At 42.0% G+C, this 14,898-nt stretch overlaps 1 protein-coding gene across 3 annotated transcripts in view; it reads right to left on the reverse strand.

Moving 5' to 3' along the window:
* The window catches only part of podn (podocan), a 53,871-nt gene that overhangs the window by 17,822 nt on the left and 21,151 nt on the right, over positions 1–14,898 (reverse strand). For all 3 annotated transcript variants that reach the window (XM_041207643.1, XM_041207641.1, XM_041207642.1), the window contains one exon: positions 7,141–7,205. In XM_041207643.1, the coding sequence (XP_041063577.1) occupies positions 7,141–7,205 (65 nt within the window). The remainder of the gene's footprint in view (positions 1–7,140; positions 7,206–14,898) is intronic.

Genomic DNA, 14,898 nt, shown 5'->3' on the forward strand with positions numbered 1-14,898 from the left:
CAAGTAAAACTATCTTTAAATATTTATGTTTGTGCAAGACATAGGGAAACTGTATGTATAAAAATGGTAGGGTCATTGGTGCTTGCAACACTAAAGAACAGTTACATTGTAGTGACATTACAAACGGTTCATTGCAATTTCATTATCTATGATTTGATCAGCTGTTCCTTCCTTGCTTTGAGCACTAAGAGCAGAGGTGCGAAGACATGGTTCTTTATAGTTAAAAATAATACATATAGTTATTACGTCATAAATAAATATCCACTTTTTAATTTGATATTAAAACATGTTAACCAATGCGACGTTAATGATACATAGTTCATCAAAGTTGTTCTTGAACCAATATTCTCCAAATTCAATTCTCCAACTCCAATTCGTGCTCGGCCTGCTCATACTCCCTGCCCCACCTGCCACATAGGCAGCGCTCAGCGCTGCCACTCGCTTTTCATGCTGGGCGGGTCTTAATTGGCCTGCCAGCAGGAAATTGCAGTGCAGTGCCAATTGCAGGCGGTGGTCATCTTCCCGATCACCCCTGCCCAGCCCCGCCAAGCACCCCCACCAAGGGTCCAATAGTCTTCCTTTGGCCATAAGGAAATGGAATATTTAAATAAGGGCCAACAGATTCTTAAATAGATTGACTAAAATATTTGGAGGAACAGGAAAGGCTCCCAGTGGTGCTGGGGGTTGTAAAGCTACAAATCTACAATCCTTTTCTCAGCAGCCTTCCAACATGCTGCATCATCTTTTAGCTCCGTCAGTACAAGCTTCAACATGCAGCAACACCTTTCACCTTTACCAAGGTTATTATTTAAAGCATTAGGCAGCAGCTATGTAACAGAACCATAACAACATCTAATTATATAATTTGAATCCAATCCACAAGTATAGCAGCAACAAATTATTTCCCACAAGCTTGTGGTCACTTTGGCTTCTTTATCCTCATTCAATCTTCATTCATATGCACACAATTGCATAGCACTCTATAAACACTTCTTATAGAAACCATTATTTGCAGTACTTAAAAATGTCCAAGCGCCATGTTTTCTGCATCAAGTATTGTCAAGTATTGGCTGCAACTTGGTGCTTTACAAAGATGTTCTAGTTATTTTTTACTCTCCAACTAAATACAAGCATTAAAACCGTGTTTTTAATTAAGTAATCATTCGCCCTCAGTGTCCTTTCTCATTGTCCATATAGGTTGATTTTGCAACACATCTTTTCCTTAGGGTGGGATTTTCCACACCCGACCGCTGCTTGGATCTTCCGGTCCCGCTGCAAATCAATGGACTTCTGGTTGGGGCGCTGCTTCGCCCACGGCAGGTCCCATCTATGACGGGGCTGGAAAATCCCGGCCTTAGTATTTGTAAGTAACTGCAGCTTTCACTGAACTACAACGGTTCAGATTTTTGTCCTCGAGATGGGTAGCTGGAGACAGAACATTTCCCAACACAGCAGACTTGCCTCAGTAAAAGTGCTTCTTCAAACTCAATTTTCATTCTGGGGAACAGGTGCAGGTTGGAGTCAGGCCCGTAGCCCATGGATGTAGGTCAGAGGCAGTCACAGGATGGCCAAGTGCTGAGGCGGGCTGATTAAAAGGCCCACATCAATTCTCTGGGGCTTGGTCTCAGTTCTTTGTTTATATTTTAAGTCCTCTAGCCTTCAACCCTCACACTCCTTTTCACCCTCACCCACTCCCTATGCCACATATATGCAAACTTATGTCCCCAGCCCCCAATGGCCCACCCCATACTCTCCATGCCAACTCATGGCACTTCCATGCCCATTCACCCATTATACATTCTGTACAGAACCAATGGACACTATAGTAATAAAGGCATGTGTGGAAAAAAATCACCCACTCATAATTTTCTTTTAAAAAAAACTGCTGTTGCTATGTTACGGACAGGAGAGGGGCCAATTTGAAAAGCGTTGATTTCTCCCCTCACTACCCATCCGTAAACATAAAGGTGTTTTTTTGATTTTTGATTTTGCCTCTTTACAACTGGTAGGGTATTTTCCCCAAACCCTCAGCTTTAGAAGTGATCCAATCCTCTAACAATAACCATGCAGCAAATTTGAGAGAGGGGGTAGGATCAGAAGGTTAGTTTACTTTACACACACTCAAAATGCAAGGAGTGGGTGTCATTAAGTAACCGTGGTATATTCACACAATAACAGAGGGATAAGGGAAAGAAAGAGATACAGGGCAAAGACCACAGACAAAATAAGAATTATTGTCTCACATGAGTCCAGAGTCCAGAATCAAATGACCAAGGGTGTATTCATTCAGAGAGTAAGCCAGTTGAAGCTGGTGCAGGGTGATCCACTTTTCCAGTACCGCTGACTTCCACGATGGGAGAAGCATGTAGAGTTGAAATAATCTTGCAGTAGGCATGGGTAAAGTGGTTCAGACATTCCAGTAGAGAATAATCTAGATGAGAGCCATTAAATTTAAACCTGGACAGAGATCTGGTTCTACTGCTGTTTTGGTTGACGGAAGATGACAGACTGCCTTTCAGGTTCTAGCAGCTTTGGGGGTGGGGGTGGGGAGTCATGTGAAATAACTCCCACTTTTTCCCCTTGGTTTGGACAAAGGATATACGTTCCTGATCTGGATTCTTGTGAAGGTTAACATTTCACCCAATAATAAGATTAACAGAGATTTCAGGGTCCCTTTGACCATGTAGACATATTGGCCAGAATTTTTCCATCAGCGAGTTGGGGGTGGGGCCTACTCGCCGACGCAAAAATGACGCGGGATGATGTTGGGGGGAACCCCCAATGTCATCCTGCTCCATTTAAATATTCAGGAAGGTGGGGGGACAGCGAAATCAGCTGTCCGCCCGCCGACCTGTCAATGGCCAATTGAGGCCATTGACAGGATAAGCAAGCCAATTAAAGGCCCTGCCCGTCCAACCTTAAGGCTGGTGGGCAGGCCAGGAGCCCCAGCGGGCTTCTGAAAAAAAGATGAAACCTCATCCACTGGCGGGATGAGGTTTCATGTCTATTTTATAAAACTTTAATAAACTTTATGTACTATTTATTAACATGTCCCATCTCGTGTGACATTGTCACATGAGGGGGGCATGTTAATGATTTTTTTATTTTTCTATTTTTTAAGATTATAAAACTTTCAAGCACTCTCCCTGAGACAGCACTTAATCTCAGGGAGATGTGCACTCTTTTGCGCGCATGCGTGAAAGAGCACACTTTGACAATTGGGGAATCCCTCCCCTCCACACAGGAAACGCATAGCTGGGTGGGCCTTAATTGGCCTGCCCACTCAAAGTGGCGGTGATCAGCTCCCCACCCTCTGCCAAGCCGGTGGGGCCCGCTCACCCATCAAGGGCAAAATTCTGCCCATTGTCTCCATTGGCCAGAGCTCTGCCTTAGAAATGTAAAGGGTCTTTGTGTATTTCCTTGGTTTTTGCAGTCACAGGGAGCATTGGCGCCTCTTTAGAGATAATAGTTCCCTGCTATTTTCTCAAGGCGAGAAATTCATTTTGTGTGAGTCGTAACTAGCCAGGCTTCAGTCAGTGTAAAGCCTTTGTCCATTTAAAAAAATAATAATTATATAAAGCAGCCAGGATGATATACATATTTTCCTTCATGTCTTCTGGGTATGAAAGCTACAACCCTATAAAAGTGTCAATCAACCAGACCTTTAAAGTATGAATAACAGAAGTTATAACAACTTGACACCTCTTTATCTTGTACAATTAACATTGAGCCATTAACAAAAGAGATCAGAGAAAAACAGTTCATTATGACCTCATAAGCTATCAATCAGGCAAAATTTTCCTTTCTCCCAATTGTGTCAACAAAGTAAAATCTTTTATGGGAGTCTGGTCTCTCAGTCAAGCATGCATAATGAAGCTTGGCTGAGGACCCAAGCTCCCTTAAAAGATATTATGTTGTTGACACAGCTGGGGAGAAGGGAAAACTTTGCCTGATTGCCAGTTTTATGATGCTATAATAAGTTATATTTTTCTGTGATGTCTTTTATCAATGGTTCAATGTTTACTTGCACAAGATAAAGAGGTGTCAAGTGCTTATAGCTTTTGTAATGGTATTTTAAAAGTGTGGTTGATTGGCACTTTTATAGGGTTGTAGCAACAGCAGTTTATTCAAAGAAAATTATGGATGGATGTTCTTAAGCAATTCCACACATACCATTGTTACTACATGGTTCATTGATTCAGTACAGAACATATGCTGGGTGAATTGGCATGGAAGTGCCATGAGTTGGCATGGAGGGTATGGGGGCCATGGGTAGTGGGAGGGGGCGTGGGTTGGCATGAGGCTCCATGAGGGTATGGGTAAGATCTTTTGACATTACCTTTCAAAAGGTTCCCGAATCCAGGCTATGGTTCCTGACTCCTCTGAAGGGCATGAGTCATGGAGAAGCTAGCCCAACTCCATGGAAGTTGCAGAGAGCTAGGAAATTTCAACTCTGCAAAGGAACTGGCCAGGTTGGGAGTGCGGGTCGCAGGCTCTCTACCCACACCTTTATCCCATGCCATTGAAAATTGGGGGTGCCGGGAATGGGGGTGGGAATCCCATAATCAGGTCCCATCCGTCTTTTATAAATCCCTCTCATCTCCAATCCAAAACAGTCGAAGGCAAGAAAATCTGGACCAAAGAGTCTGAAAAAAATTGTCTATATAAAACTGAAATATCTACAAAAGATGCAAATTTAAAATTCTTGTTGGCTTATGCTGTATAGGTATAATCACAATGTAAAAGTATTTCTAAATGGCATCAAATATATAGCAGAGATGCACTGAGTGAACAGTGAATATGGAAAAGTATTCCTAATAATCCAACCACAGGAGAACCCCCTGGAAAAGTTATAAATGAATCATTTTATGGTCAAGACATTGTGGAATATTTTCTATACTCCTTGGTCACCTGCCATGTGTTCTGTTTATGCCATGAAACTGAAGCTCTTTCAACATTTTGAAACAATTATAATTTCCAGTAGTTCTTGTTCAATGTTTTTCCCTTCCCCTTGCAGTTTCACTGAGCCACAAAAGCTCTCTGGACAGTGTGGAGAACAAATCCCAGAGGTTACTACTGGTAGATAAGGGGCGTGTGTGTAAGCGGTGGCAAGGGATGTCTAATTTCCCATCCCTACTGCTGTGGGGATGCATGGTTATCACATGACATCACCATGCGACAGAATAGTTGAGATCAGGTGTTCAGTATGTGGAGAACTACAAGGTCAAACCCATGTCCCACCACTGTGGCACTGCGCCAATGTGCCACCTAGAAATCACTTCTGATCTTTGTTTTACCAGCGAATCCTTTTCAAGTAAGTGGAATGATGTTGGCAAAATCAAGTGAATAAACTCATTCACTATAGTGTGCAGCAATTTTAGACCCCAAATAGTTCCACCTGCTGGTTTATTAATTCTGTTCACTGAAAGCTGTTTTACAGTGGCTCATGAGATCATTTTATGGCATAAATAAAGGCCATTCCAGGGTAAGCCATAAATACAGAATTTGTGAGTGAGTGGAACTAAGTAATTCAGCTATAGTGCAAGGCCAAGTGAATTGGGTAGAAGAGATTTCTATTTATATGCCACCTTGACACGTTACTCGGGATCTTCTCATATATAATTTAAATGGCTGTTATGTAGGGAAGCACAGTAGCCATTGTACCCCAAATACATCAAGATTGCACAAGTATCAATGAAAAGATAGATCAAGTAGTCCATGCTTTGAGGTACTGGTCAAGGGAGGAATAGGACAGTGGAAGAACTTTCTGCCCTTCTTTGAACTGTCCCAGAAGATCTTTCATGTCCACCTGGAGCACTGGAATGGGAATGGGAAGACAGCATCTCAGTTTAATGTCTCATCCAAAGACAATCTGCTTACGAGCAGAATAAGATCATATTTATTAGCTTGTCATTGAATATTTTATTTGTAATGTAACAATTAATTTAGATATAATATAAGAACATTTACATTTTACTATTGTACCAACTATACTTAATCTGAATTATTATAAGCACAGATGGCCCTTTTAATACCTCCCATGTCTTTACGTGATGTAGCTTTCACCTCTGTTGAAGATTTTGTCCATTTTATCTTGAAAAACCTGTTAGTGAGGATTAAAGTTAGAAATTATGGGCAGATACAGCCCTGATAACTATATGCATTCTCTTTTGATTGGTGACAGCATGTACTTTTCTCCCTTTTTCTCTGGTCTCCTCAGACCACAACACCAACTGTGGCAGCTGGCCAACCTACATCCAAATCCATTTCAATAGTGTATGCGCAACCTGACAGGAAGGATATAGTGATCATTCTGCTGCTGATATCTCCTCCCTGGGTAGAAGCCTCTGGCGTCTACTCAACACTCCCACAACAATGTAACTGAGATCAGAGGTGTGGGTGAATTATGGGTGGAGACCAATGTGCCACCACTCCATACTCCAACATATTAATTAAAATTGTTCTGGAAATGAGTGGAGTATTTCATGCAGTTGAAAATACGGATGAGCTCATTTTAATTTTATAAATTATTTAAAACTATCAATGCAAAATTAATGTTGAACAAATTGATGAGTAATATATCTGATTAACATTTTTTAACATTCATATTAATAGAAATATGGCAAAGAATTAAAGAAATACAACTTATATTCTCTCTGTCATTTTATATTCTGAAAAGTAGCTGTGATGAGTTCTGGATGGTGCAGAGATAATATTAAATGATAACAGTTGATAAATTTTACAGTTCTTCAAAAATGGCAGATAGCAATGATTTAGAACTCAATTCTTTCTACTTTTGTGCCACCACCAAGCACTCCCAGTCCAGGCACAACAGATTTAGAAAATGCAAGGCAAAATTCTTAAACAGGATGAGATTGCTATTTTAAAGTCATATAGTGCGAAATTATGGACAGTTTCATGCAGTGGTCGTGCAGTCCTTTGAACTTGGTTGTGACACTTCCAAATTCATTTCTTTCAGGGCATTCATAGCCAACAGATAGAAGAGGCTTTTATCCTTGGGCTAGATTTATTTCTGATGCAAAGGACAATGTTATAATTTACTTTTGTTAGGCTTGTAATTTAGATATATCATATTCAGATAATCTCATGAAACTGTCTGAAATAATTAAAATCTTTTACCTTATTATTCGCCAGGTATAAATACAACAAGTTCTCAAGAGAACAAAATGCGTCATCTGGAAGTCCTTTAAAAAGTTAAACAATGGAAAATTCAATCATCAGCCTTCAACATTAAAATTGCTTAATCCATAACATTGGATAATTTAAATTGCGAACAGTAAATTTCTATTTTATTGTATTATTTCCTTTTCTTAATTCAATTTTACGAACAATTCAGGTTTTTGCATGAAATAAACTATTAAGAGTAGACAGTAATACTAAACATCCTTTTATTCAGTGATCTTAGAGGGCTTTCTCAGTAGGGTGGTTCCAAATACATCTAATATTTGGTATCTGAAAATCAAAAATAATCAGCAGGCATGGATTTTAACCATATGCAGATTCCAAAAGCAGGGGAAATTTTGCAAGAGAAGGAATTAAACATCTTCAGATCTTCAAAAGAAATTCAGGAGATGGTGTAAAGAGAACTGATTTCAACACAGTGAAAATACAGGGAGGAACAGCACGGCAAATGGAATATTTGGATGCAATAGAATCATTTATTACAAAAATGTGACTATGTTGCTTATCATTGGGATGAAAATGAGACTCAGTTGTTCTATTCTTATACCTTTTGTGTACAAGTAGACATTGCTACTTTAGTCATAATAAAATGCTGCACACTTATATTGCAATGTCATTAGATAAAGTTCCCAACCGCTCTGCATTGATGGAATCGTCATCATGATTTCTGCTATAGTAAAGGACACAATCATTTGTTCTGAAATGTTTGCCTCAAGACTGTAATGCCATGGCTAAAATAATAAAAACCAATGGATGGGATTTTCTGCTCCTGTTGGTGGCAGGCGTGTTAGTGGTGTGAGTGGACAATATGGCAAGAAAATCAAAAATCGGTTTTACGCCGTTGTTAAACAAGTTTGCGATAGTTCGCATCACCCAATGCACGTTGGGAACCTAATTTCAATACTTTAGCATCTTATTATAGGCCCTGCTTGCCAGAATCTTCGCCCCACCCTGGATCATCCAGGCACGTGGGCGTGTTTCACAACAGAACATAAGCGATGTGCACCTCGCAAGCTGCACTTCGCTTGGGACTTCAAGATTTGTTTGCCTACCTGGCTTCGGGCAGCACCCACGGTCATCAGTACCAGGCTTCGCAGGCAGAACCACATCACTGTTAGGGGGGGCTCAAGGGCAGGTCAGCCGTAAGGCAGGGGAGGGGCTTTTCAGCAGCTGCAGGGCTAAGGCTTGCTTGGGGAAGGGGGAGAAGTGGCCTCAGGCAAGAGAAGAGGCTGCAGGGTGAGGGCTATACTGGGGAAAGCGGGTATCCCAGGGTGTGTGGGCAGGCACAAGTTGATATGTGCAAGTGGCCTCAAGATGGTGAGGGCTGAGGAGGAAGTATCCAGAGGAGATGAGGCCAGGTGGAGATGTGAAGGTGTATGTGAGAGAGTGAGGATAATGTCCCTTGAGCTGGCAGTGAGTGAGATGCCAGTGAATGTGTGATGGCCTTGTGAGTGTATGAGTTTAGGGTGATGAGATGGTTGCTTTACCCTGGTGGCACAGATGAGAGTATTCATCATTGTTCTGCACTGGAAGGCCAACCTCTTCTGTGCAGCATTGGCACTGACCACCACTGTCACCGCCACCCAATCTGGAGTGGTGAGATTGCTGGACCTTCTGCGGCCAAGGTGGGTGATTTAATGGGGAGCCTCCAAAAGGCATTCCAGTGATGGGTCACTGAACTCTTCTTGGCTTTCAGGGCCATGTCTTCACTGGAGCAGTCCTGGGCTGCAAGCATTGAGAATTTTGTGTGCGGCTACAGTTTAGATATGGTGCCCGGAGTGAGGAAATGGTGAAATAACAGTGTGGTGGGCAATTCAGAGGTCGCCCACCAGCAAGACGGTATGTTTCCTGTGGCTGCACAATCGATGAGGTGAGAAGCAGAAGATGGAGCACGAAAACCTGCCATTGTGGCCGGCAGCTAAAACATCTTTTTTCACACCCACTGCTCCATTAAGTGCGATTCTAGGATGATTAATCCACTTTTTATTGAACTGTGCTATCAAGTGGAAAGGAGGGAAACTGGAGGCGCTCAGCAACAATGGTGTGTTTTGGGTAGTTTTGAAGAATGGCATACAGAAGAATAGGGAGAAAGCATGGAAAAGGTTGTCTACTAGTCACCACAGCCATGTTAATGGACTTTTTGGGGATATCTAAAGAGGGAAAAGGTAAATAACATAATTGTTAAAAATTTTACATCTCTAATTGATATTCTCTTGGGTTCAGTGTCACTGGCCACTCTCATGAATGGACTCCACGTGTCCTATAATCAGGAGCTAATCTCACCATCACCTGATAGCATGAACCAAGGTCATTATATTAACATCCCTTATTATGTGTACTGGATACTGCATATTTCTCCTATTTCTCTGGGAGGTAGACTGATCAGTTCCTTGTGAGATAAGACCAATTGCAAACCTACAAACTGCTTCATTTTAAATGTAATATATGAACAAGTAGAATGAAGTTTGAAGTGAATCTAATTCTAATTATAACGTCTCATTAACTTTGAAGGAACAAGTACAACACCCTATCACTTTTAATGCAATATATTTACTTTACTGACTAGCACTAAGCTCAACATGGAATTCTTTCAGCTTTCCCCTGAACTGTAAAAAAGCCTGTTTTCAAATCTAAACCTATTTCAGACTGCCTTCTTTTCCATTTAGAAGAGAAACCTAAAATTTAACCTCTGATTCCTCCTTTAACTCTCTGTGTTAAGGATTAGAATACTGTGTTGCCAATGGAAACCACCTTAAATCAGGAATCTGCCCCCCTGCTTTGGCACCTATGTGGCTTGGTCAACAATGTGCTCAGTGAAGGGCAGTCATTGTAACATTATAAGTATGAATGTCCGTAAAATATACCAACAAATTCCATTATCTCAAAACTGATAGGGTATGCAAGAAACACAATCCTATAAACATTCTGTCTGGCTCCTGCTAACAGGCTTAATAAACATTACTTGATGCTTATGGTTTATGGAATGTTAACCTATTGTAGTCTAACAGCTCAGTATAAATTAACCTGTAATTCTTCCTGGGCAAAATAAATCTCAAACCATAAAAAACAATGCACACAAAATTAGACATGGTGTGAACTCACAAGAATTTGAACATGATAAAGTGCTAACCTTGTGGCCTTGTATTTGTGCAGGACCTTCAAAGAGGAACTTTAATTTAAGGGTAAGTACCCGAAGTGATGTGGTTTATCTTGACATCAATGCTTTAGCATGGAGTGGGAATTAATTAAAATTCAGAGGTTAATAACAAATTATTAACTTAAATGGCTCCATTTCCATATCATGAGAAAAAAGACAGAATTTAGTTTTAAAAAATATATTTTTAGGATCCAGTTTACATTTGAGAAACATCCATTTAAAAAAATAGACTGCGCAGGTGGATAGTTGGTAACCTTAAATGGAACTGGAGCTACAGGAGGAGATATTGGTTTTCGGAGGTAATGCAAAACAGGCCATTGGAAAAGAATATTGGGCAGAATGTAAAACGAGTTGTCGATTTATTGTTGCTTATTGTGTGCTATCATCCAAGTCCAGTCATACCCCCAAGAGTTCATTAATAACCTGAACATATCATCTCAAGGATAGATAAAAACTTATGGTAAATTTTAGGTGGAGCGGGCTATTAAAATTTTATGACTGTATTGAACTGTCAGTATTCAAAATTTATGTGTCAGTCTCCCTTGTAACCATGACAATACTAATAAGAATAGAAGCCAGATTGTTTACATCTGAAATCAGTGAAAAGAAGAATTTGGCTGGTTGTGAGAAAGGAACACTGAGACCCTCCAGCAATCTGGAGAGCAGATATATCCTGTTTGTGGTGCCAGTTCGAAAAGATAATATGTGCATTAACTCTGTGTTTGGTGTTTTAATTCTCACTTATAGAAAAGCTTGTCACTTTATAACCTCCAATCTTTCTGTATCAAGCTTTCCTCCAGCTTCTTCTGGGGAGAATTTTCACATTGGCATGCAGGGGCAGGCCTGACACACCGACGTGTAAAATGACGCGCAGTGACATCGGGCATGCGTCTCGACGTCACCGTGTGTCATTCAGATCTTTTGCTCGGTGGGCGTGCGCTGGAGGCGGCTACATGCCTACCAAACTGTCAAAGGCCTGTTAAGGCCATTAATAAACCAATTAAACTAATTATCAACGCTGCCCATCCAACCTTAAGGTTATCGGGCAGGCGAAGAGCCCAAGCGGCCTTCGGTTTTTCATGAAACCTCATCCACGGGCAGGAGGAGGTTTCCTGAAGGTTTTATTAAATAAATAAATAACTTTTACACAATTCATAAACATGTCCCAGCTCATGTGACAGTGTCATTTTCATGTTTCTTTACTTTATCAATATTACTAGGGCAATTAATCCTTTCTCGTTCCTTCTAAGTTCCAAATACGTTATCCTATATGTTCAACCTCTTTCTAATATCTTCACTGTGTTACTTGTCATATCATCTCCTAGTCTAACTCATTTATCTCCAGTAATTTAAAAATGTGGGCTCCTTATCCCCTTTACTGTCCTATTCCTTCTACAATTTACAGACTTTTAGCACCAAAAAATTGGCAACATCTGACCACTGCTTATTTTCTCTCTAATTCTTTTCAACTTTGGTTGTGCCTTAGACAATTAACGTTGGCTCTTTTCTCAATACTATAAAGACAGAACTTTCAGAAAGTAATAGGATATGAAAAAATATTTTCTGTTTCTTTCTGATACTGATTATAAGACTATGGGTTAATTTGCGCAATGTGAGCTTCTGTGTTTCACGTGTGTCACCTTGTACCATCAGCCACTGATGTCTATTCAACACCTAGGCCTGAAACTTATGTTCCAGGGCTGGCATGTAAATTGCATAAAAAGATATCGGGCGTGCTTCCCGATGTCATCATGCACATGTGCAATGTTGAGGTTGGCGGGCGCGCACAGGAGTTGGAGCAGCGCCCGCCGACAATTAAAGGGCCAATTAAGGTCATTAAAAAGCCTATTGACAGTGATTTTACATTGCCCATGTGATTTTTAGCTTGTTGCACTGGCAAAACAGGTGGGCGGAATTCACGTGTTAATCATTTCTGCATCCACAGGTGAGGGAAAAGGCCCCCCGAAGCAGCAGCACTTTCTTTGTCTTTGCCAGTTCTTTGCTGTGTGAGTACAGAGAGCTGTCCCAGAGTTTCTTGGCATCTCATTTGATTGTCAAGCCTGCTTTTCAGCACCTCAGGTCCTCATCTTCCCTGGAAGGTTCCCCTGAGTATTGCAGCACCGTGCTCCTTCATTTTCAAGTCACTGCTCCTCTGCATCCCATCTAATGGGGATAGTGTATTCCACTGGTGGAACCTTCTGTGAAGAGGAAGAGAGGGGCAGGAGGGAGAGGAGACCAGGTGGGTGTGGGCAGTGTCCCAGGGACAGACCTTTAAGAGGAAAGGCACGGGTTCAACGGGTACAGGGCCAGCAGGGAGGCCCAGGCAGGAGGGCAGAGTGAAGATGCCACTACCAGTGGCTGGAGTGTTCAGGCAGCGCTCCAACTACTTCCAGATGTCCAAGGTCCAGCTGCAGAAGACTCCACCTCTCCAGGGACAGGCACACTGACAGAAATATGTCACATGATAGGTCCAGAACCTGCAACTGCGTGGGCGGATACCTCATGTCGGTGACTTTGAAAGTCACAGTGGCCCTCAAATTCTGTGTGTCCGGTTCTTTTCAGGGCTCAGTGGGGCATCTGTACCGTGTTTCTCAATCAGCTGCACACAGTTGCATCAGGCTTGGGGCTGATGCTATCTTTAGACACGTCCGCACGTTCATCCACTTCCGGACAGATAAGGCGAGCCAGATGGAGAGAGCACAAGGCTTTGCTGTGATGACTAGGTTCCCACGTGTCCAGGGTGTAATAGATTGCACTCACATCAAGGCACCAGCAGGTGAGCCTGGGGCTTTCATAAACTGAAGGTGGTTCCACTCAATGAACGTTCAGATCATTTGTGACCACAGGGCACAGATTCTCCAAGTTTGTGTCCGTTACCCTGAGAGCTCACGTGATGCTTACGTCTTGAGGCACTCACAAATACCAAGACTGTTCATGGCTCCTGCACTAGTGGATGGACGGATCCTGGGTGACAAGGGCTATCGCTTGAAGAGGTGGCTGATGACCACACTCTGTTACCCAAGAACTGAGGCCAAGGAGAGATACAACAGTAGTCATGCCTCCACAAGTGCAGTGGTGAAGGGGACCATCGTGCTGCTGAAGATGCATTTCAGATGCCTGAACCAGTCAGGAGGAGCATTGCAGTTTCCTCCAGAGTGTGTCTCCCTCATAGTAGTCGCATGCTACGCCTTGCACAACTTGGCTCTGTCAAGGGGGACCCACCGGAGGCTGAGAAAAGCAAGGCAGCTCCATAGCCCACGGAGGATGACTCAAGTGATATCTCAGAGGAAGAGCTTGGGGAGGCGCAGGGTGAGGACCTCAAAGTAGAGGAACCTTCATGGAGACAGGGACACCAGGGATGCTTTGATCCAGCGAACCTTCTACTAGGCATCCAAGGCATCGAAGCCTTGTCAAGCCAATGCTAACAGTCAATAAATGAGAATCCAACACATTACGCCAGCACCACACAATGCCATACTTTTACAAGCCTATTCTGCATCTGGCACCTATTCATATCATCCAGCCAACTCAGCCCATTTAAGTCAAATAAACATTTATGTTACTTCATATGAAGGAAACATAGAACAAACCAAGTGTCCATCCCTAACACAAGCGTCAAAGTAATTATTGCAAAAAAATGTCATCTGTGACACACCCCTGTTGTGCTCAAGGTCCCTTCAACTTTCGTCTGCAGGTGTTACATCTTGGTGCCTTAACTGGCCACCCAGCATAAGATCGCGTTCACAGCGCGAACTCGGCCGGGACTGGCTTTTGGATCTGCTTCAAGCCGCACCGATTTTGGGCGCAACCCGAGGGTAGAATTCAGGCCCTAATGTCCACAGTACCTCACAGTTCAGGTTGCTGGTGATTTGAATAAGTTGAGATTGTACACACCTGTGTGCTAAGTTATCAAGATCCCACATTCTACTCAAATTCAAGGATCTCCCAATAAAAGTTTCCCAATAATGTATTGGAACACTTGAGAAGTGTTCCAATTACTCAGTGCCCGTTTCAAAAAGGTGATTCAAGAGTGGGCTTTAAAATCCCTCTGTTTTCTGGATGATCCTCTTTCCAATGGGAAAGCCCTCATTGCTGCGCTTTCAGTTGATTGGCTTTCAAAAGTCATCTGATAAATGGACCTGCTTTAGCCTATGGCATCTTTCTTTGCAAAATTTGCCTTAACTTTACAGACAGCTAGCACCAATAATCCATTCCTTGACATCGAGGCATGTACCGGTACTGGACCCTCTGCCTGCTACTAAATAAGGAATCTCAATTTCATTCCTTAAATTATAGTTTTCAGAAATGGCACTCATGTCTCCTAGCTCTCCAAGCACACCTCACATATTACTTTTCTTGCTGCAGATGGTAGCTATCCCTTAACATGAATCATAATTGTTATTTTTACACAAATTCGAATGCAGAGTAACTATCATTTACTACATCAAAACATTCATTGGTCTTTGGAAAATTTTTGACTTCACTGTCAGCACAATTTTTCTGTGTAATTTCTTTGCTCTTTCCGATTCAAAACTGTC

The sequence above is a fragment of the Carcharodon carcharias genome, chromosome 16, assembly GCF_017639515.1.
Source record: "Carcharodon carcharias isolate sCarCar2 chromosome 16, sCarCar2.pri, whole genome shotgun sequence".
Lineage (NCBI taxonomy): Eukaryota > Metazoa > Chordata > Chondrichthyes > Lamniformes > Lamnidae > Carcharodon > Carcharodon carcharias.